Source organism: Brienomyrus brachyistius, unplaced genomic scaffold (assembly GCF_023856365.1).
Source record: "Brienomyrus brachyistius isolate T26 unplaced genomic scaffold, BBRACH_0.4 scaffold54, whole genome shotgun sequence".
NCBI lineage: Eukaryota > Metazoa > Chordata > Actinopteri > Osteoglossiformes > Mormyridae > Brienomyrus > Brienomyrus brachyistius.
In genome coordinates, this window is record NW_026042329.1 from 594,196 (window position 1) to 617,848 (window position 23,653).

The 23,653-nt window shown below is 43.6% G+C and overlaps 1 protein-coding gene across 1 annotated transcript in view; it reads left to right on the top strand.

The window, feature by feature from the left end:
- LOC125724024 (NACHT, LRR and PYD domains-containing protein 12-like) overlaps positions 1 to 23,313 on the top strand; it is a 593,671-nt gene extending 570,358 nt beyond the window's left edge. Inside the window, exons 24-27 of the mRNA XM_049000874.1 lie at positions 20,552 to 20,668; positions 20,808 to 20,981; positions 21,091 to 21,137; positions 22,754 to 23,313. Coding sequence (XP_048856831.1) covers positions 20,552 to 20,668; positions 20,808 to 20,981; positions 21,091 to 21,137; positions 22,754 to 23,289 — 874 coding nt within the window. The 3' untranslated portion in view covers positions 23,290 to 23,313. The remainder of the gene's footprint in view (positions 1 to 20,551; positions 20,669 to 20,807; positions 20,982 to 21,090; positions 21,138 to 22,753) is intronic.
- Positions 23,314 to 23,653: the final 340 nt, after the last annotated feature.

Here is a 23,653-nt window from a genome sequence, read left to right on the forward strand (position 1 = left end):
GTATAGCAGCACCCCACTGGTCTTGTCCAGGCAGCTCTGACAGTCTTTAAGCTGACCTACAGTGCGCTCTGCCAGCGCCCGAGCCCGAGAATGGGGGGCATCATTATAACGCCGTTCCTGTTAATTCTGTGGGTCTGCGAGCGGCGTGAGAAGCCATGACATCAATGGATACCCACTGTCCCCTAAGGGACTGTCAAATGGTTAAATCAAACAAAGCTTACAATACTGGACCAAATTATAAAATAGGGAAAATCTTCTTACCAATCAGCCTGCCATCATGTACCACCCCATTTTGAAGTGTGTTTCCATCACTACTGTTTCTGAGAATGAACAAACCATGGGTTGAGCCAGGCCATCTAGTCACAATATTAATGCAGGGGCATTATAAGCATTTTGAATGTGTGTGTGTGGGAGGGGGACACACTGGCATAAAACTAATATTTGATGTTAAATGTGGAATAATTATGAAATGTGAGGGGGACACGTTCCCCTCACATTTAATGGAGGTGACTCCCATGCATTAATGAGACGCATGTTCGAATTGCACATAATTTGTACATTAATAGAGTGAAAGTGTTTTCTATGTACATAAGCAAATTTGCTTTCTGAAGGTGCCTTTAGCAATGTGAGTGCAGTCGACGGCTCCGATTACATTGGGAAAACTGGACATCGCTGCAAATTGCGCTTTAATGTTTGCCTGTTCAGCCACAACGTAAGGAAATTTTATATATCTGGGTGACAAGTGGATTATGCCGTCCCATACAGCTGGCAAGGCAGGACTTAGTGTTGACTGAGAAATACCCAATTGGTCTGCAAGTTCTTGCTGAAAAGCACCTGTGGCTAAGAACCCGAGAGTGGACAGAACTTGTAAAGGAACAGGTATGGCGCAATTCCTCATTGTCTGCCTTTGTAATGCTGGCCCCAGTTCAGCACACAGCTCCAAAAGGATTGCTCTTGGAAATCTGAATCGACTTAGAAGCCAGTCATCATCATGGGCCAAGAAATCATAATCCTTAAATACGTGCTCTCTTCTAATTCTTCCATAAGCTATGTCTTCCAATAATGCAAGAGCTGCCATGGCAGTTGTAATAGTTCGGTCATTTTCTGCACTGTTTTATTGTTACAAATTGATAAAAAATCAGGTGCTGTACATTTGTAAACAACATACAATTAATGTTGGTGTTTTGGATAAAGTCAACGTCATGATTGTGAGTTTAAAAAGGGAAACCACAGTAGCAATGACTTGCCACTGGGTGCCATCCGTTTACAAAACCATGCAGAAACGTGCGTATGCCATATCTGGAGCTGCCGTGAGAATGCGTGTAGCGGTACGACAAATTTCATTTTTATACATCTCAACGTGAGCATGGAAATGCACATACGCAACATTTTTGTGCGTACGCACCGTTTATGCATGAGGCGCCTGGTGATCAGGATATGACTGTATCTCTCTCTTCTACGTCACCACTCTGTTCCCCTCAGACAGGTGAAGGTGTCTGTTTGCTGTATTAGTGTCCAGAGTGAGCTGACAGGAATCTGATGGAGGAGAAGATTAGGAGGTGATGTTTTGGTCTTATACACTACTAATACTGCATTATCCGTCCATCCATCCATCATCTCCCGCTTGATCTGAGGTCGGTTCACGTCTCAGCATGGAGGCCCAGACTTCCCTCTCCCTGGCCACTTCATCCAGCTCCTCTGGGGGGATCCCGAGGCATTCCCAGGCCAGCCAAGAGACGTACTCCCTCCAGCGTGTCCTGGGTCTTCCCCGGGGCCTCCTCCCAGTGGGACATGCCTGGAACTCCTCACCAGGGAGGCATCCAGGAGGCATCCTAATTAGATGCCCAAGCCACCTCATCTGGCTCCTCTCAATGCGGAGGAGCAGCGGCTCTACTCTGAGTCCCTCCCGAATGACTGAGCTCCTCACCCTATCTCCAAGGAAGAGCCCAGCTACCCTGTGGAGGAAACCCATTTCGGCCGCTTGCACTCACGATCTCGTTCTTTCGGTCACTACCCATAGCTCGTGACCATAGGTGAGGGTAGGAACATAGATCGACTGGTAAATGGAGAGCTTTGCCTTTTAGCTCAGCTCTTTCTTCACCATGACAGACCGATGCAGCGCCCGCATCACTGCTGATGCCGTACCGATCTGCCTGTCGATCTCCCGTTCCATCGTTCCCTCACTCGTGAACAAAACCCCGAGATACTTAAACTCCTCCACTTGGGAGAGGACCCCATCCCCAACCCGGAGAGAGCATTCTACCCTTTTCCGGCTGAGAACCATGGTCTCGGATTTGGAGGTGCTGATTCTCATCCCAGCCGCTTCACACTCGGCTGCAAACTGTCCCAGTGAGAGCTGAAGGTCACGGTCGGATGAAGCCAACAGAACCACATCATCTGCAAAAAGCAGAGACCTAATCCTGAGGTCACCAAACTGGACACCCTCAACGCCCTGGCTGCGCCTAGAAATTCTGTCCATAAAAACTATGAACAGAATCGGTGACAAAGGGCAGCCCTGATGGAGTCCAACCCTCACCGGAAACGAGTCCGACTTATTGCCGCCCATGTGGACCAGGCTCTGGCACCAGTCATACAGGGATCAAACTGCCCTTAAAAGGAAGCCTGGCACCCCATACTCCCGGAGCACTCCCCACAGGACTCCCCGAGGGACACGGTCGAATGCCTTTTCCAAGTCCACAAAACACATGTAGACTGGTCAGGCAAACTCCCATGAACCCTCCAGGACCCTGCTGAGAGTATAGAGCTGGTCCACTGTTCCACGGCCAGGGCGAAAACCGCACTGATCCTCCTGAATCTGAGGTTCAACAATCCGGCGGACCCTCCTCTCCAGAACTCCAGAACCTTACCAGGGAGGCTGAGGAGTGTGTCCACGCGATGGCGCAGATGCGTGTCAACCAAGACAGCCCCGCAACATCCAGAGCCTTGAGGAACTCCGGGTGAATCTCATCCACCCCCGGGGCCCGGCCACCGAGGAGCTTTTTAACCACCTCAGCGACCTCCGCCCCAGAGATAGGCGAGTCCACCCCCAAGTCCCTACACTCTGCTTCCATTGAGGAGGTCTTTGAAGTATTCCTTCCACCGACCCAAAACATCCCGAGTTGAGGTCAGCAGCGCACCATCCCCACCATAAACAGTGTTGATGTTGCACCGCTTTCTTGCCCTGAGTCGCTGGATGGTGGACCAGAATCTCCTTGAAGTCGTCCAGAAGTCGTTTTCCATGGCCTTGCCAAACTCCTCCCACACCCGAGTTTTTGCCTCAGCAACTGTTGAAGCCACATCCCGCTTGGCCCACTGGTACCTATCAGCTGCCTCCGGAGTCCCACAGGTCAGAAAGGCCGATAGGACTCCTTCTTCAGCTTGACGGCATCCCTCACCACCGGTGTCCACCAGCAGTTCGGGGATTGCCGCCATGACAGGCACCAACCACCTTTCGGCCACAGCTCTGGTCAGCTGCCATCCATTTTGTATACTTTAATTTGGGGTTTCATTACAAAGGGAGTGAATACATATGCACTCAAATACATATGCACTTTGTATATCTAAATTATTTCAGTAACTTGTTGATATGAGTAAGTAAAAAATTGACATTTTACTGGTTTATGTGGCATTACTGAGCTTGTATGAAATGTACTAGACATAACTGACACTGTCAGCTGAGAGCTGACTTTCACAGCACCTGTGTCTGTCACGCCCGCATTGGACCAATCACACCTGTGCCAAGCCGCACCGGCACAGTCCCGCCTACATGATCATCATCCCCGGGATTCTAACCCGCTGCACTTCATTTCCCATGATTGGCACTTAGTCTTCATACAACCCAGTTACTCCACTAGCCCACTGTGAAGTTATATTAGGAGGAACTCGCAGACAATTACGTTGCCCACATAACATAGAATAAAAGTTGTTCACTGTCCTCCTGTTACTGTAATATTCTGGATAGTTGTGATTGTTGTGACTCCACTACTCACAGTTTGGGGCATCTCCAGCTCCACCTAGCAGACATACATATGAGGTGATTGAGGAATGGATTGATTCTGTACATATATGGCCAAGGTTGAACTGCACAAACATGGTTTTCTAGGATCACTTATATAACTTGTTTTCCTACGAATAACTTCTTTCTCATAAAAAGAGCCAGGACACCTGTCTTGTCTTTCTTTGGGGAAAGGGATGCTTATCTTGCCTCTCTCAGGGGAAAAGATAAAGCGTTGCCCAAAAGCCCGCAAGCGCGAGCAGCCTTACCTGGGAAGGAGTTGGAGAACAAAGAGCGCACCACCTGAGGGGGTTTAGCCTGGCCAGCTCGTCCCCTGCCCGATTTAGTATAAAGGAAGGGGGAGAATTCAGCACTGACCGGAGCTCAGCCATGGGATAGAGTACTGTTCTTGGGAAACACGTGTTGGTCTCTGGCCAGGACTAAAAAGGGCTCCCCAGTCCATGTGCGAAGGTGGGTGATGATGGCACGCCCGAGTGTAAATAGCTTACAGCTTCTTATGAATTTTATTAATCAAAGAGATTACCTATCATTGCTTCTGAAATATCATAATGCTGTGTATATTTTAATAAATATTTCTGAATGGACTGAAGTGTGCGTGTTTGTTCCTTCGAAAGTTCATTATCCCCATCTCATATTAAAACATTTTAGTGTAGTTGGCAGGATCTGATGGGAAAAAGATATAGGACTAAGGAACAAACATGTTTAGGAGAAAGAAAGCAGCACCCAAGCCAGAAGTGGGATGAGACGCAGTATGCAGCGTTAGCCCAGGAGATAAAAAAAGGTGCAGGGCCTGTTGATTCCTGGACTGTTGTGATAAAGGAAGCCGAGCCTGAGCAGGTGTTGACATGCCTTAAAAAGGTTCCGGTGATTGCTACAGTAGGGATCCTGTACGTGCTTTACAGAGACGCCTGTGGATCGTGTTGGCTGCATACAGAATGCTGCATGAACACACAGAACAAGTTGAAAGTGAGAAAGAGAGACAAATGAAAGAGTTGGTAGAAACATTAGGTTGGATGACCCTGGCACAGAGCCAAGTGGATGTTTTGCATCAATGCCTGCAACAAGTAGTGGGGGTTGCAGAGCGGGCTGCGATGCATGTGGCAAAAACCGATGCAAAAAAAAAAAGCGGACTCAGTATCCGCGAAAGTTAAAAGCGTTTGTAGCCACTGCGAATGATGCGAATTGGGTCCCTGAACGGTGGGATGGAAATATCTGGGACTCAGATGATAATGATGGTGATTACATCTGGGACCCAAGAGGTGGACAATTTAAATTTGGAGGTACGGTGACAACGCGACCGGTATTGGTGGGGAAGGTGAAGAAGCAACCTTTCCCCATACCACTCACAAACAAGGTAGTGGAATTGAAGCAATCGGCCTACCGAATTTCCAGAGGTCAGCAGGACATATAAGAAATGAAATACTCCTTTTGAAAAACAACTTTTGGCATGTAATTGGGCTTTATTAGAAACGGAACAGCTGACAATGGGATACAGTGTCCAACTACAACTTAGGATTCCTATTATGATGTTGGTGAACAGTAATCCTAAAACCTACCGGATTGGCAAAGCGCAAGAGGCAAGTGTTTTAAAATGGTGTGCAGCTGACAGGGCTAAGCCAGGCCCCTCTGGGGTATCGGCTTTACATGAGCAAGTGGCGGATGTTCCAGAGAAAGGAGAAGAGGTGCCGCTATTGACACCGTTGGTGGAGTTCCCTGTATCGTGGGGAATGTAATATGATGGATTAAGTGAAGAACAGAAATATCATGCGTTGTTTCCCGCGAGTTTTAGCGTTTAATGTATTAAAACTCTGCACTGATTTGTAATAGAGAATTTAAGAATTTAAAACCGCCCATAATCCTGATCAACCAAAAAAAGTAATGGAAATATAAAGAGGGACCTGTGTAAAGCAGCTCTAACACGGCGACGGTGAATAATGAATCGTGATTGTGATCGTGTGTTAATGATTTTAGTATGTTAATGATTTAAGTGTCACTGCCAAACCGCGTTTTATATGTATAACTATAACGCATAATGTGCGTATGACAGAATCAGGTGGCGGCGGGAGCTTGTCCCCTTTCTCTTATTGTTACTCGTTATTAAGTGACATAGATAATATTCCCAAAAATCCTACGCTGGGCCACTGAGTCTGTGTCCATTTCTGGTTAGACCGCTCCCATCTTTGGTATGAAGGTGATTATTTCCTACTGTGTGTAAATAAAAGTGAAAGTATTTTAAAGCTGGAGTCTCCGTTTTGCCAAGAAACACGGATAAGAGTCTAGAATAATAAAGACATTTTGTATTGCAAGGTAAGATTGACATGCTTATATACAGTGGCGGCGCCGGTGATGTAATGTTACAGGTACTATGGGGAAGCTGGATTATTACCTGGTACAGGTGTGATCGGGAGCTGAGATGGAGCAGAAACGCGGTCTGTCCCCATGACTGGTTTGAAAAGCACTGCACTCAGCCACTGCACTCAGCCACTGCACTCAGCCACTTTCCACAGATTTAGCGTCTTTCTCAGATATTTTGTTTGTGTTGGGATATTAATGAGTTCAGTGTCCAATAATTTGCAAAATGTGCTACAAAGAGCCATATTATGTTCATGGCCATAAGGAGTCATTTACTGTCACACTAACTAAAGACAATGATAAATTAAGACTTTAGAAGCAGGTCTGCAGTATTGCAGTTACTGGAGTTACTGTTATATGTATGTTATATGTACACATAATATGGCAAACAGGGCTGACTGTGATCCATGTGGTCGTGTGTATTTGGCTTGATTTCTCCATCTTACTTTGACAGTTTGCATATTTTGGGCTTATTTTCAGGGGTGAAGTTCCTTGTTTGTCTCGTGAGATTTGACAGAACTGGTGTCTGATCGGCATATTTCTCAAACAAATTCCTCAGCAGGTACGGGTGTTCAAGCCCGTATTACAGCTACGTGCCTGACTATAGAATGTATAACTATCAGCTATGTAGGATTATTATATAAATAAATTCTAACTTGTAGCTCATGCAACCCCCTGTTTATTTTGGACAAAAAAAGTATGATTCAGATAGGCCAATAACAACAGCGAACCTCAACCCCAAAGCCCAAAATATTATTTTGTGTTTTTTTTCTCTCAGCAAGACAGTTAAAACAACAGATTTGTTCAGCAGAGGTCTTTGTCTAATCTAAAAATAAAATTTATTGTAAGGCAGGTTTTGATAACGTGTGGGCTTATGTGTGAGAGTAAATGATCAAGACAGAAAATACAGTAGAAATTTCAGGTGTCACGATCGCTGTGCAGTACGCAGGCGATCGTGCGGCAAGCAGGAAGCAGGCAGACAGGATACGGGACGAACGGGGTTTATTAGAGAAGACGGGGATCTCACGCGTACAAACATCAATGACGGACACAGGACTCGGGTAAGACACTGACTGAAATACACAGGACTGATTGAAAATAAACGGAAACAGCTGGGTACGATTTGGGAAACACACGTGGGTAAGCAGGGGGCGTGGCACACAGGAGGAGCCGACGAGCTGGGCGTGACATCAGGTCTCACACCTTTATTTTTAAACCTGTATATAAATTAATAGAAGCAGCATTAAAAATACACTCACAGTGGATCTGAAGTGAAATAATGGTTTTGATGTTAAAGTATCAAATGTTAACTTTACATGCAATCAACAAAATTCAGTGTGTGGGTGATTTTTAATTGGGTGATTGGAAAGGAGCAGTCAGGACCTCAGAAGGGAGGCACTTTAAATTCAGTCATTCAGGCTAAATGGCAGGACACCCCCCATCCCCCATGTACCTGTTGGCTACCTACTTGTAGCTGAATCTCTGACTCTCGGTTGAATGAAATTCTTGTAGCTCTTACTTGTTATCAGTTTTCATGTCATGTTGAAAGTTCATTACAGCAAGTCCAGCATGTCGGCTGTCTGAGAAACTTGCTTAACTTGTCTGTACAGATTATTGGAATGATGTTATATCATTTATTATTGTGTGGAACATGAAAGGTCGACCTACAGGCCAGATTTACTGCTGAATTATATATATATATATATACACACACATATGTCATGGGTTGGTACCTCTTCTCCTACTATGGAAAATTACTGATCATCCAATCCAATCATCTCCATTATTTTAGTAGTTGTTTCTTTAGCTCTGGTGCTGCTAACTTTGAATACTGATAAAGCTTAAATATCAGTCAGCAGTATTGGAAATTTAACCAGTACATTAGCGAATTAAGAAATCAAAGGCCCTGGGCACAAACTATTCAATCTGCTCAGTTTTTGCTCCAGTGCTTTTATCTCTTTTCCCAGCAATTCTGCATAACTTCCAATTCAGTTCCAGGGCTTGTGGGCAAACAATCAGCAAGTTATTGCTACAGTATGAGCCAAACCCCAGTGCTTCAATGAAGAGTACCTACTCCAGAATACCCATCCACCCGACCATCCATTAATCCATCCATCCATCATCTGTAACTGTTCATCCCATTCAGGGTCACAGATCTCCAGAATGAGACTTAAAAGGTTCCATACTTGACTCCTAGAAATTACACTCTGCTGGGGTTTCTGTGGTCTGAGCACAACAAAAGCTTCCTGCAGTGTGAAAGCGCCCTGTGAGAATCACTGTGTTACATTAGCATCAAATGCTAGCAGAATTAGCATTAGCTTGAGTAAATTTGCTTTACAAATCCATTCCACTCAGTTTATCTATATCACTTTTTCTACATCATTTCAATCAATCAGATAGTGGTGATCCAACCACTGTCACAAAATCCCTGAAATTCAGCCCTCGATTACTTTAGTAAGTGTAAGACTACATATGAAACATGTCAGAGTGACAGAGTGGAGACCCCATGTGGAAATTCAGTGTAAAGTGTTCAGCACTAACAGACCCGTCTCTGAGGGGGGAACAGCGCCGAGGGCAAAGCAACTTATTTAGGGCCCCAGCGGAGGCCAACATAAACCAAGTATTACAAACCATAGTGCTGCTACTGCTTGGTCATTGTGATGTAGATGTAACTATAATGCCGCTGATAATCTACAGTGTGACCTTTCTAGACCAGCCAGTGCAAAGCAGTAATGTGGCCATGCAGGTTACATTAGCCTAAGCTATGTGATCATATGTCTAAGACAGGATTAAGTGTATTTCCACTGTATATTTAACAGCCGCGTAACGGTACACAGAACTTATGGTTCGGTACAAACCTCAGTTTTGGGTTCACAGTTTGGTGCAATTTCAGGGCAGCAATTTCATTTCCACAGAAGCCCCAGCAGGAGTCATCTGGTCTGGATCAGCACAAAAATGGAGGGAGCTGCTTCTGAAATGACCCCCCCTGTGGAGTGTAAAACAAATACAGCTGAGAGGTAAGACAGAACCTGTGTGTTTGTACTGCTTTTAAAACTGACATAAAAAAAATCTTCCCAGCAGTTTTGAAAGAGAGAGTAATCAGTTGTAACTTAATAAATTTCCTTGAGAGTCCTGATTCAGGTCTGTAGAGTAGATGATTCATGATTATCATTCATTAAATTTAGTTTCCTTTAAAAATCTGCATTATTTGTATTCCCTGGACATTGTCCTCTGCGTTTATATTTTTACACAAAGGTTTCCTGTAAGAGTCTGGTGGTCGCTTCACAAAACTTGGGGAACCTTGTGAAATTTATTGTATAAATTAATACATTGTTGTCGTTCCGACAGCATCTAGGTTTGCATTTCCCAGCTGAAGTATTTGCCAAAAATCCATATTCTCAAAAATGTGGCATTGAGTATTTAAGTCTAATCAATTATAAATAGCAGTGATCATAGGAGTAACAGCCGAATAAGACAGGAACACTGTCAGGGTCATGTTGTGAAGAACATTGTGATTTAAGGTAAAATGACTGTTACAGCCCACTAGCATGCATGTCTCTTTGGGTATATTTTATATATATGTATTCCCACGTGGCATGCTTACAGTCGTCGGGTGTGCATTCCCACGTGGCATGCTTACAGTCGTCGGGTGTGCATTCCCACGTGGCATGCTTATAGTAGTCGGGTGTGCATTCCCACGTGGCATGCTTATAGTAGTCGGGTGTGCATTCCCACGTGGCATGCTTACAGTCGTCAGGTGTGCATTCCCACGTGGCAGGCTTTCAGTCGTCGGGTGTGCATTCCCACGTGGCATGCTTATAGTAGTCGGGTGTGCATTCCCACGTGGCATGCTTATAGTAGTCGGGTGTGCATTCCCACGTGGCATGCTTACAGTCGTCGGGTGTGCATTCCCACGTGGCAGGCTTACAGTCGTCGGGTGTGCATTCCCACGTGGCATGCTTATAGTCGTCGGGTGTGCATTCCCACGTGGCATGCTTATAGTCGTCGGGTGTGCATTCCCACGTGGCATGCTTATAGTAGTCGGGTGTGCATTCCCACATGGCATGCTTATAGTCGTCGGGTGGGCATTCCCACATGGCATGCTTATAGTCGTCGGGTGTGCATTCCCACATGGCATGCTTATAGTCGTCGGGTGTGCATTCCCACGTGGCATGCTTATAGTAGTCGGGTGTGCATTCCCACGTGGCATGCTTATAGTAGTTGGGTGTGCAGAAATCGCTGAGAATGCTTCTGTGACTGAGTTTGTGTGAGATAGAGATGATTGGGAGTTCTGAAGAAAAAGGAGAATATCATCTGCATAAAGACAAATCTAGTGAAACATTTCACCAATTTGAATACCTTTAATATTATTGGTTTGTCTGATAGTGGCTGCTAGTGGTTCAATGAAAATGCCAAAAAGTGAGGGGGAAAGTGGGCAGTCTTGCCTGGTGCCCCTCCGGAGACGAAAGCTTGGTGAAGTGTGATCATCTGTCCTGACCGATGCGATAGGAGAACTGTATAATATTTTGATCCAGTTAATGAATGATGATCCAAAGCCAAATTTGCTTAATGTTCCAAAAATAAATTTCCAATTCACCCTGTCGAATGCCTTTTCTGTGTCTAATGAGATCATTTTGCCTTCCAATTTATTGATAGAGTAATCTATTAGGTTAATTACCCGGCATGTATTGTTGGCTGAAAGTCTACCGTTGATGAAGTCAGTTTCATCTGGATGTATTATACTGTAAAAGGGGTAATTTTTTTACAGTCTTCTTGCTAAAGCTTTACATATTATTTTGAGATCTGTATTTATTAATATATAATGTAATATAATATAAATATATAATATATTATAATATAATTATTATAAGTATTATAATTCCACAGTGTCCTGATGGAAAGAGCAGGCTCACCTGCACCCAGCTGTGTTTCAATGAAGAGTGACTGGTCAATGGGTCTACCAATCACCTTCAGAAAGGGACCTATTCCATCAGATCAAAGGTAAATGTGCATTTATGAAAAATACCTCGGCATCTTTCTTCTCCTTTTTCTGCCTCAATTAACCAATTCTTTCATAATAGAGGAAAGCAACAGATCATCTCTCACATCAAAAACGATCAAAAAGAATGGAGTGCAAACAGTAACGTTGCAATAATGATACTAAACATTTAATACTGGAATCTTAATTTTGAGTGAGACCATTTATTTCACATTAAAACTAACTGGAAACAAACCTGTTTGCATCAAGAGCTTCATGGGGTATAAAAGTACACGAAGGCAGAACAGAAGGCTAAACAGCTGAAGGTTTAACGTGATGCTGTCCTCATATGAATCATATTTATATACAGTCAGCCCTCATGCATTCACGCTTCGTGATTCGCGAATTCACAGATCTGTGTAAAATTCATTCCACTGTTTTATATTAAATATTTTTAATGCGTGTATGTATTTTTGTTCTCTCTCTTTTTCGTGGTTAGCTTACACATAGTATTTTTACACCTTATTATTTCTGTACGTCTTTACGTAATTAATTGATTGAATACCTGTACCTTATACGTACAGTACATGTTCTTGTATTTTATTGAATTGTACCTTGGTTACATATATGACTTCTGTCAATAAGTTTACATTCCCGTTCGTTTTCTCATTTTACCTTACTGTGAATGCAAAAGAATTAAATGGCAGCCAATGCCGTGTTGAATTAGTACAGGTAAGATTAGTTACCCTACAGGGCCCAAACAGCAAGGCAAGGAACAAAAGGGACATCGGATTGGACAAGGGCCAATATGACACTGGATGACCAGACACAACAGGCTGAAGCATCAAATGAATACCCCAACAGGGGCAACAAATGAGCAGGGACTAGCAAGAGAGACATGAGATGAGACAGGGGCAACACAGCAACATGGAGCACAACATGGATCAGAACAGGGTGGACAAGTGAAGGGTCACCGGGGTGAGGACCAGGCAACCAGAGAACCACACACCAGGGAGTAGAAAGGGCGGGACCCAAAAACTGAGATGGGGAATGAGGGAACAGGGCTGAGCCAGGAGGTCCTCTGGACCCCGAGAAGTGGGGTGTCAACCCCGGAACACAAGTCCTCTGGGCTTTGGGAGGCCAGCAGGACCAGGTGGAACCAAGGGGACAGTAATGCTGGGGCTGAGAGGTGCCGCCAGGGCTGCAGGGCTGGAACCAGTGGAGTCTGCCAGGCAGGAACAAAGACTGAGGCCGAAACTAAGATGCACTCGGGACTGACCCCCCCCCCCCCCCGGTGGTGTCCCCCCACTTCCATCTCTGGGAGGTGGAGACCCTCTGTATCAGTAGCCTCTCCAGACCCTAGAGTGTTATGGCAGACTCGTTCCACACTATAACATAACTTGACAACTAAAGTTCAAGTTTTAAAGCAAAACTGCAGTTTATTGAAATTAGACCAACAATAAACAATAATGTCTAGGAGAACGCAAATGTATTTAGTGGATGCAATGGAAGAGTCAGTATGTTAGATATAGAGATAGAGAGACAAAAATTTCTCAAAAAGGCCTACGATGTGATCTACTTAGATTTGCAGAAGGCCTTTGATGTTGTCCTCCACAAACGGTTCTTGCTTAAGTTCAAGGCTGTAGGGATTTTAGGAACTGTAGCAGCTTGAATCGAAAACTGGTTAACAGACAGGAAGCAGTGAGTAGTTATTAGAGGCACAATGTCACAGTTGGTCTTTGTTCATAGTGGGGTACCGCAGGGTTCAATTGTAGGACCACTATTATTCCTAATTTACATTAATGATATTGACACTAATATGTACAGTAAACTGGTTATATTTGTAGACGAGACCAAGGTGGATGGTGTAGCAGATACTGATCTAGCAGCGGAGAGGCTACAACAGGATCTGGATTTAATTAGTGACTGGGCTGATACCTGGCACATGAAATTTAACATAGATAAATGTAAGGTAATCCATGCAGGGAGCAGGAATATAAAGTACAGATATTTTATGGGTTCCACGGAAATAAAGGTAGCTGATTATGAGAAAGACCTCAATGTGTATGTTGATGCTTCCATGTCCCACTCTCACCAGAGCTAGATAAGATTTGAATAACTCTGAGCTATTAGTTAAGTTCTCCCCAAATGAACTTGATGGGCCGAATGGCCTCCTCTCTTTTGCAAATTTCTTATGTTCTTAAAAGATAAAGACATAAGGGAAGAGAGAAAAAGAAATATGCCAGTGCAAGGAGGAAAGTCAAAAATGTGCGAATAAAGAAAAGTGTCTCCTGAGAGAGAGATGGGACCCCCTTTTGTAATGCCAGCCTCCCTACAGGTGCACTCAATAAATAATGGTATAAACTAAGCAGGCCCCGCCTTGCCCGTACACTGACAGGCCAAGACCTGAAGGGGCACAGTGGGTTGTCACAAGGGTAGGAGAGGCATGGATTCTGGACTGGGGCTCGTGGAGTGGAACTCATGGCCAAACCAGAGGAGTCTTATTCCTGTCATCTAGTAGGGAGTCTTATCTGTCACAGTGGGCGACAGCCTGCATCCCCACTCCGGTTTATGCGGAACTATTCATCCAGCAGACTGGATACCCTGAGTGCCCTGGAGACTGATACTGGAGACTTGGAAGAGTGGGAGGCTGTGTCCAAGCGGGCTAAAATAGTGCTAATGAGCAAGAAGGTGTTGGCACATTTTGACCCATCTTTGCTACTCGAACTCACCTGCTATGACTCCCCAAGTGAACTGGCAACCATGATGTCCCACACCATTAGGAGAAGAGAAATCAATAGATTTTGCTTCAAAAAAATGCTGAAGAATGGAGAAATTGAAAAAGAAACCCTGGGCATTTTCAGAATTAAAAAGTTTCACACTTACCCTTCCGGATGAAGATTCACCCAAATGATGGACCTGATGGACCGTCAACCCCTGACATCCTTTTCCAATCTATATTCAGGGACAGCAGCCCTGGCTACAAACTGCATGTAGTGCTGGACGCTACTCCTGGGTGCCCAGTGTAGGTTCCCCACAGCCTGAATAAAGGCGGCCCCACCTTTATCAATACCCCTCCCCTACTGTCTGACTGACCTGTACTGGCCAGCTGATAAACACATAGCATCTGGACCCACAATATAAAGTTCAGGACTGAAACTCCAAAATTCAGAATTCTTATCACTGATCAGACTCTTCCGTGGAAGAATAGACAAGCAGATGTCTTTCTGAAAATTATCCAGCAGCTAACAGGACAACACGCTGCAGTGTGCTGAGAAGAGCCTGACCTCACTGCACCCCTGGGATTGGCCGGCACGTCCCTGGCAAAGCATCTGTTTGGATCTCGTAGGACCAAACTACTGGTGGCTGTGGACACACATTCAACGTGGCCAGAGGTGGCTGTTATGTGTTACGAGCCCCAGTATAGGGTTGGGGCGTAGCAGAGTGAAAGGGTAAGGGGATGTGGAGTAAGGGATCAACAGGGTGTGGTGGACAAGGGAACACACGTGGACAAAGGGGTATTTTTTATATTTTCTGTTTTTTATTTACACACCACAGAACAAATGAACCCGGTGCAAAGGACTCAGGAGTGATTATAGCGAAAACAATAAACAAAACCCCAGATACTGAACGCAAACCAAATTTAACTTATCTAAGTGCAAAACAAAACAAGAATGACAAATTCTATGCCTAACTTCCTAACCAAACAACAACAAAAATTCACAAACAAAAATGGCAACCAATCCCTACGCACCTAACATACTGTACACACAGAACGTACACACAGCAAAGCGGCAAAGTCTGCAGGGTGCACAAAAACATAAACCAAGAACCAGGCGAGAGATCGAAACCAAAAAGCTAATAAACCAAAGCAAAAGTTCAGGGACAAAGCAAAGAATCAGAAAACCAATAATAATAATAAATCCATAAAATTCTCTCTCTCTTCACTCTGACATTTAACAAATGCAAAAAATATGTTAATATTTATTGATCTAAAACAGAAAAAGTTTACACTCATGTAATGTTTGACAGTAAAGAAAATTTTTTTGTGTATTTTTTTTCTGAAGTGTATGTAAATATCTGGTTTCAGCTGTATATATCAATATATATGGATATAAGTTAGTCAATCAGAAGATATATTTTCTATATTTTACACCTATTATAGCTGCCCATGAAACCAAGGCAAGTGTGTACCTCATTCTCAAAATCCGTATAAAAATCTGATAAATACTAAATACTCAGTTTTTCTAACAGACCGTTACGAATGCACAGGCTACTTAATCATTTTTCCTTTTATTTTATTATTACTATTATTTTTACTAAACAGGGGATGGCAAATAAAATGTGCTGAATTACAAGGTAGCTACTGCAGAGTCGATTATTTCTCTGGGGGCCCGAGGCTGACATGGGTAGGGGGTCACTATGCGGGCAATTCTAGTCAGACAAATAGTCTGTTTTCATTCATAATTCGTTGAATATATTGGGAGCGTATTCAGCCGTGAGCCCTGAATCTAATATCGAACCAAATCGTGAATAGACTGTATCATTACACCCATAGCCAACAAAAAAACTTACCAATCAGAGTGGGGGGTCGATTGGGCAAATTTAAGATGTATTATTGTAGAATATACTATTTTATCTAAAACTTTTATATAAATGGCTTGGAGTAGACATTTGATTCACGTGATTTGTTACAAAAAAAAAGTCGAGATCAGCTGAGGGCCCCCAAATTCTGTCTCTAAATAGTTATAGTAATTAAGTCGATATATGTGTGAAATCATGTTAATCACTTTACAAGAAGTAACCAGTGAATGTTACTGAGTAATTGGGAGCTACACGCCAAACCGTCTCTCCTGGCTGCTACCTGCTGTCTCTCTGTGCTGCCACTAGATGTCACTGCTTCTCTTATACTGTCATAAGCAAGCTGATGTCAGGAAGCCGCCCTAATGAAATAAATGCAAATGTAGGTTATTATTCCCCCAAGCAGCAGCAGTGGTGGTCAGTGTCAGTGCAGGACTTTTGTCTTTTCATAAAATGCCTATTTTAGCTGCGGCACAGAGGGCAGCGCTGTGGCTTCACCCCCCCCAGTGTTGGAGGCTGAGCCCCCTGTCTGTCTAGAATCCCCCGCCCCCCCCCCCCCGCCCCCCCGGCCAGGGTCAACCTGTATCCTAGGCCTTCTGCTGTCTGAAATTGACCCCCCTTCACCCTAACCCACCCCCAAACCAGGGTAAGTGGCTGGACGATGGAAGGTTTAATGGATGGATATTTGTCTTTTATTCACAGGGACCAAGTGAAAATATGTAATTCACACCCACATAAAGGAGACTTATCATCCATCTTCAAGGTGCATTTATTACTGAAGTATATTTTCTAAAATTTCATCTAAATTGACATACATCTTCTACAGAAGTACAATAAGTAGTTAATCTTGTCAAAGGGTTGATAATTACAACTAATTCACTAATGAAGTTATAAAAAGATACGGTGCCAGGAGTGATAATAATTAAACTGTAACTGTTCATTTCAGTTACTGGAGAAAAAAGCTCAAATGTTTCTGAAGGATGAGCTAATGAAGTTGAAAAGGTACCTGGATCAGAATGACCCAGAATGCTCTGAGCCTCAGCTGGAGGAGGACAATGACCTGGACAGTGATGGTCAGATGCAGAAGACCTGTGGTAGAGAGGGAGCTCTGAAGATCACACAGTACATCCTGAGGACCATGGAGCAAAATGATCTCGCTGACATGCTGGAGAAGAGTAAGAGCTGTACCTCATTCAATATGTGTTTGATTTGCCACAGAGAAAGAGTTTATTAAATTTCAGTTTATTATTTGATGTAATAAAATTTTATTTCACATAAAATCCTGGGTTTAGTCCCAGGTCTTTTCTGTGTGGAGTTTGCATGCTGTTCACATCGGTTTTCGACAGGGGCTCCAGTTTCCTCCCACAGTCCAAAAGAATACAGGATAGGTTGATTTGTGTGTCTAAATTAGCCCTGTAGTTGTGTGCACCCTGTGGTGTGTTGGGGACTATGAAGGGTTGTTTCCCAGGATGGGCTCTGCTCCCCACTCCCCCCCCCCCCCCCCCCCATGACCCTAGTTGGGATTAAGCGGTTTCAGAAAATGGATGGATAGAGTTTTAAAAAATCATCTTTTTCTCATTTCAGGGCATCGTTTGTTGCAATGTCAACGTAGAGTCAAATGTAACCTGAAGCAAAAATTTGACTGTGTATTTGAAGGGAAAGCTAAGGAAGGACAGCCAACACTTCTCAAAGAGATTTACACAGAACTCTACATAACTGAAGGGGGAGCTGGAGGAGTCAATGATGAACATGAAGTGAGACAGATTGAAACATCATCCAAGAAAAGGGTAACAGAAGATACTACAGTCAAGTGCAATGATGTATTTAAACCCTTACATGGGCGTGTGACACCTATCAGAACTGTACTCACTAAAGGGGTCGCAGGTATCGGGAAAACAGTCTCTGTGCAGAAAGTTATTATTGACTGGACAGAAGGAGAAGCAAACCAGGACATTCACTTCATATGTGCTCTTCCTTTCCGGGATCTGAATTTGATTAAGGATGAATACAGTCTGATTGAGCTGCTTCACCACTTTGTCCCAGAACTGAAATCGCTTGAATCCACTGAGCTGTATAGGTACAAAGTCTTGTTGATCTTTGATGGTCTGGATGAGTGTCGCTTTCCTCTAGATTTTCAGAACAATGAGAGCTGGTTTGATGTAACAAAGAAAACATCACTGGATGTGCTGTTGACTAACCTCATTAAGGGGAATCTCCTTCCATCTGCTCTCCTCTGGATAACCTCCCGGCCAGCAGCAGCCAATCAGATACCTCCTCAGTGTGTCCACCAGGTGACAGAGATACGAGGATTCAGTGATGCCCAGAAGGAGGAGTATTTCAGGAAGAGATTTAGTGATCAGAGCCTGGCTAGCAGGATTATCACACATGTGAAATCATCAAGGAGCCTCTTCATCATGTGCCACATACCTGTGTTCTGCTGGATTTCAGCTACTGTTCTTGAGAGTCTTTTTAGTGAGTCTGACAGTGGAGAAATTCCAAAGACCCTGACTGAAATGTACACACACTTCCTGATCTTTCAGGCAAATTTAAAAAATGACAAGTATGTGGAAAAACATAAACTCAAGCTTAAGGAATGCACAAAATCTGGGAAGAAATTCCTTTTAAAACTTGGTAAACTGGCTTTTCATAACCTTGAGAAAGGCAACCTCATATTTTATAAGCAAGACCTTACAGAGAATGGCATTGATGTCACAGAGGCTTCAGTTTACTCTGGAGTGTGTACAGAAGTCTTTAAAGAGGAGTATGGGTTGTACCAGGAGAAGGTGTACTGCTTTGTGCATCTGAGCATCCAGGAGTATCTCGCTGCTTTATACGTGTTTCTGTCAAACTCTTCAGCTGACCTGCTGAAGACTGCAGTGGATGAAGCATTAAGGAGCAAGAATGGACACTTGGACCTCTACCTCCGCTTCCTCCTTGGCCTCTCAACAGACTCCAGTAAGAGTCTGTTAAAAAGGCTACTGGGCCAGACAAAAAACAGTTCACATAACAGTAAGAAAACAGCTCAATATATCAAGGAGAAAATTCAGGAGAATTTATCTCCAGAAAGGACCATCAACCTGTTCCACTGTCTGAATGAACTGGGTGACAATTCTCTAATAGAGGAAGTACAAAGATACCTGAGTTCAGGAAGCCTTTCAGCAGCAGACCTTTCACCTGCACAGTGGTCAGCTCTGGCCTTTGTGTTACTGATGTCAGATAAGGAGCTGGATGTGTTTGATCTGAAAAAATACATCAGATCAGATGAAGGTCTTCAGAGGCTGCTGCCTGTGATCAAGAAATCTAGGACAGCTCTGTAAGTGATCTTACATGCGTTTGTTGCTAAAGAAGTACAGATGTTATTCATGAAACTGCTTTTATATCTTAGTTACAACAATTAGAGTGTAGATTTATATGGACACCCAGAAATTCTTTTTCATTTTGGATACTGCAGGATATGAATATTTTTTTAATTCTTGGTGTGGTGTGTGGTTCAGTGGATTTGGACTCTGTGCCTGTGGTCAGAAGGTCACTGGTTTAAATACCTGGCTGGCAGAGTGATGCTGGTTTTGGGCCCTTGAGCAAGGCCCTTACCCACCAGCTTCAGGGGGCTGGATGCTGGCCAACCCTGTGCTCTGACCTGTATGTGTGTGTCAGAGAGAGCAAGATCAGAGAGGCGACAGCACTATTTTACCAGAAGGATGAATAAAGCATCACTATTTCATCCCTATCTGACAGGATTGATAATTGTCTGATTAGTGTTTTGGAAATTTAACAGGTTCTCAGGTACAGCAAAACGGAAAATAAGGATTTCAGTCATGGTGTCAGTAATTCAAAGCCCTATAAAAAAATAATAATTTAAAAAACTTAAGCTCTTCTTGACGTTCAAATCCCACATAAACTCGCACATACACACATATCCCAGGCAGGAACTGAACCCAAAACCCTAGAACCCCTGGGTCGGCTGTAGTGCTTATCACTGAGCCCCAGCGCTGCTCAAAGCTTTATAAAAATATGTATGCATATATTACAGAGTCTCAGGGTAACTCACCCTGTAAGGTCATTACACAGCAGGTTTTTCTCGGCTGGGGAGTCTCAAGAAAAACCTATTTGTGTTTCTCACTAGGACAGGGAAACAAATTAACTGATATATTTAAATTTCCCAGTTAATGAATGGATTTTAGAGCATGTTCACTGTCATGTCCTTATTCCTGTAGGACAATACAGAATGGGATTTGGAATGTATGACTTGTGAAAATGAAAAAGAAATAGCCAAACTGATAGTAAACTCACAGGAGAATCTGTATTGTAGCAAAATCTCCTCATCTGTGCACATTGATCCAGTCCTGATCCACTAGACTTTTCATGGTATTTGTGCTTTGAATAGACAGTATTCACCACATTTTTCATGCCGGGAAACATGAGGAACATCAGAGGATTGTCTAGTTCCTTTTGAAGTATATGCTGCCTCACTTATTGTATTTAAAAATAAAAATGTCTATTTTGATATTTTATTCGATATACCTGTGTGTAATATATGCTTTTATATCTTATCACATTTCTTTTTCCAGCCTGAACAGCTGTAGACTCACAGAGACATGCTGTAAAGTGTTGGCTTCAGCTCTCAGATCAAACTCCTCTCAGCTGAGAGAGCTGGACCTGAGTGACAATGAACTGCAGGATTCAGGGGTGAAACTGCTCTCTGCTGGACTGGGGAATTCACACTGTAAACTGGAGATACTGAGGTCAGTATTACTGCGTATTCCACACTGTAATCTGTAATTAATGAAATTTTTATTGGAGTCATCACATTTACTGAAAAGTAATACTCATACTGGTGAGGTGTTTTTATTTATTGGAGAGATATTGTCTGTCTCTCTGCAGGCTGTCAGGCTGTAGAGTTACAGAAGAAGGCTGTTCTTCCCTGGCTTCAGCTCTGAGGTCAAACCCCTCACACCTGAGAGAGCTGGACCTGAGCTACAATCACCCAGAAGACTCAGGAGTGAAGCTGCTCTCTGCTCTACTGGAGGATCCCAGCTGTAAACTGGAGAAACTGAAGTGAGTACAGAATGTGTGTCTGTCCTGCTATATACTTGTGTATGTGGAGAAAATACAACAATTAAATAAATGGATACAGCAGTACTATGTCATTCTGCTTCTGCTATAGTGTGGACCAGAGTGGAGAGTGCAGGACCAGACCAGGGATCCAGAAATGTAAGTTTGTTTTTATTCTTAATAGCATTATTACTATTTTGTGATACTATTCACACAATTATTGTGATGTGTGTTTTAAAAGGGGGCTGGTTTGGATTTCCATCCATCCATTTTCCAAACTGCTCATCCTACTGGGTCACAGGGGGTCCGGAGTCTATCCCGGAAGCAATGGGCACGAGGCAGGGAACAACCCAGGACAGGGGGCCAGCCCATCACAGGGCACACTCACACACCTACGGGCACAGATTGACTTGCACCTCCAAGACCGTGCTTTCCAATGAATGTAAAATACCTAATTTATTTGAATTATAACTATTCTATAGATATTGTATCCATTAATAGATAAACTGGAATTGTTCCACTGTAATCTTTACATTTCGATATCAACATCACTAAAATTACTTACCATATAGCATAGAACGAATGCTTGCTCAACACAATGCCCATAGACAGATGCTATATAAAATCAATGATGATTTATTATGTCAAATAACACCACTGTAATAGTTAAACAATGTATCCACACAGCAGTCTCCGTCAAGGTGGTTCGACAAAATCGGCATACAGCAGAATGTTTCTTTTTCTAGAACGTTTTGCAAATATACTCTTTGTGCTCTGTAAAGCCAAAGTTAATTACTGCCGACTTCGCGGACATTTTCGGACATTTCTTTGCCGACTTTGCTATATGATGCGATGTACATGATGTGTGTGGACTGTGAAGCGCTGGCAGTGTCCGTTGAGAAAATCTATACAATGCAACTTTTTAAAAAAATAGATGCATCTGACTGGTTGCATTTGAATTGAGGCACATAATAAATGATGATACTAGGTAGCACAGCTGTTCTGTGACGATACTCCGTTTTCTCTTTTTTTCCCCATCCCATTGAGACCGCTATGTCCGAGACCATGACCAGACCGAGACCAAATAGAGTCGAGACCAAGAAAAGACCGAAACTACAAAAAAATTAGTCTCGAGACCAAGACCGGTCTCGAGAACTACAGCACTAGAAGCCGGATCTTTTGAACGGCTCGTTCGCGACCGACACATCACTAGTCAGCGCTAAACTCTGCTGGAGGGAGCCCAGCAAAAATGGAGACAAAAGTGGTTTGAAGGAACTTCTTATTGTGAAGTAAAGACAAATTACCATTTACTGGTACTCTTTGGGGTACAATTTCATATTTAACATGTCTGATGAATGCTGTTTATAATTTTATTTACCTGTAATTAAGCCTGTTGTTTTAGCACGCGCAGCATTTCACCCTGTCTTCCCGCCGGCGTTGCGCGGGCGTCCGACATTTCCTGAGGTATTTCACATACTTGAATTCCTGCTTCGTTAGGGGACGCTGTGCTGTTTTATATTTTATGTATCATACAGAATAATAGAACGCAGGCTAAAGTGCAGTTCGATCCCCAACGAGTCTCTCAGCGCGGCGTGTCTCACAGCACAGGGGGTAGCCGGAGCGCCGCAGACTCGGGCGGCTACATGAGTATATTGGGCAGAAAATGTGTGTATTGCAGTGAGTTCTGTGTTAGTGAGTGTGTGAGGTGTGACAGTGATAATGATGGAGATGCTGGGCTTCATCATGGGATTAATCGCTCATCCTTTTGCCTACAGACTCCTGCCAGCTGACGCTGGACCCCAACACAGCAAACAGACGCCTGTCTCTGTCAGAGGGGAACAGGAAGGTGACACGGGGGGCAGAGCAGCAGCAATATCCTGATCATCCAGACAGATTTCACGGCTGGTCTCAAGTTCTGTGCAGAGAGAGTCTGACTGGTCGCTGCTACTGTGAGGCTGAGTGGAGTGGAGATGGAGCCTGGATAGGAATGACTTATATAGGAATCGGGAGGAAAGGACGCAGTGCTGACTGTTTGCTTGGAGCCAATGACAAGTCATGGATGCTGTTCTGCCTTCCTGACAGATACTCTGTCTGGCACAATAATAAACAGACTGTCATACCCATAAAGCCCTCAGGCTTCCGCAGATTGGGAGTGTATCTGGACCGGTCGGCTGGTACTCTGTCCTTCTACAGAGTCTCCTCTGATGGACTGATCCTCCTGTACAGCTTCACCTCTTCATTCACTGAACCCCTCTATTCAGGGTTTCGGGTTTATCCAGACTCTTCCGTGTCGCTGTGCATGCTGGGATAGCTCACTGTGTGCTGGAGGAATCGTTTTTACCGTATCAGAGTGTCACATGTCGCTGCTTCTCCGTGCCAAAAAGGTAAAATCTCTGCTTTTTAACCAGAATAAGCCTTTTCACTCTGAAGTGTGACGTATGTAAAATAAATGACTGCATGGGTTCGGCAAGTTGAACAAACATGTAAAATAACTGTATTTATTTCTGATTAAAATGTAATCCTGGTGATTGGGGAGGCTTTCCCCCTCACCTTATATGTACGTTTTATACTTTTCTGCCTATATATTGTATTTGCTACCTGTAGACGTACAGGCGCTGCTCAAATAATAACTGAGTAACATAAATCATATAATACAATTAATACACTTTAATACA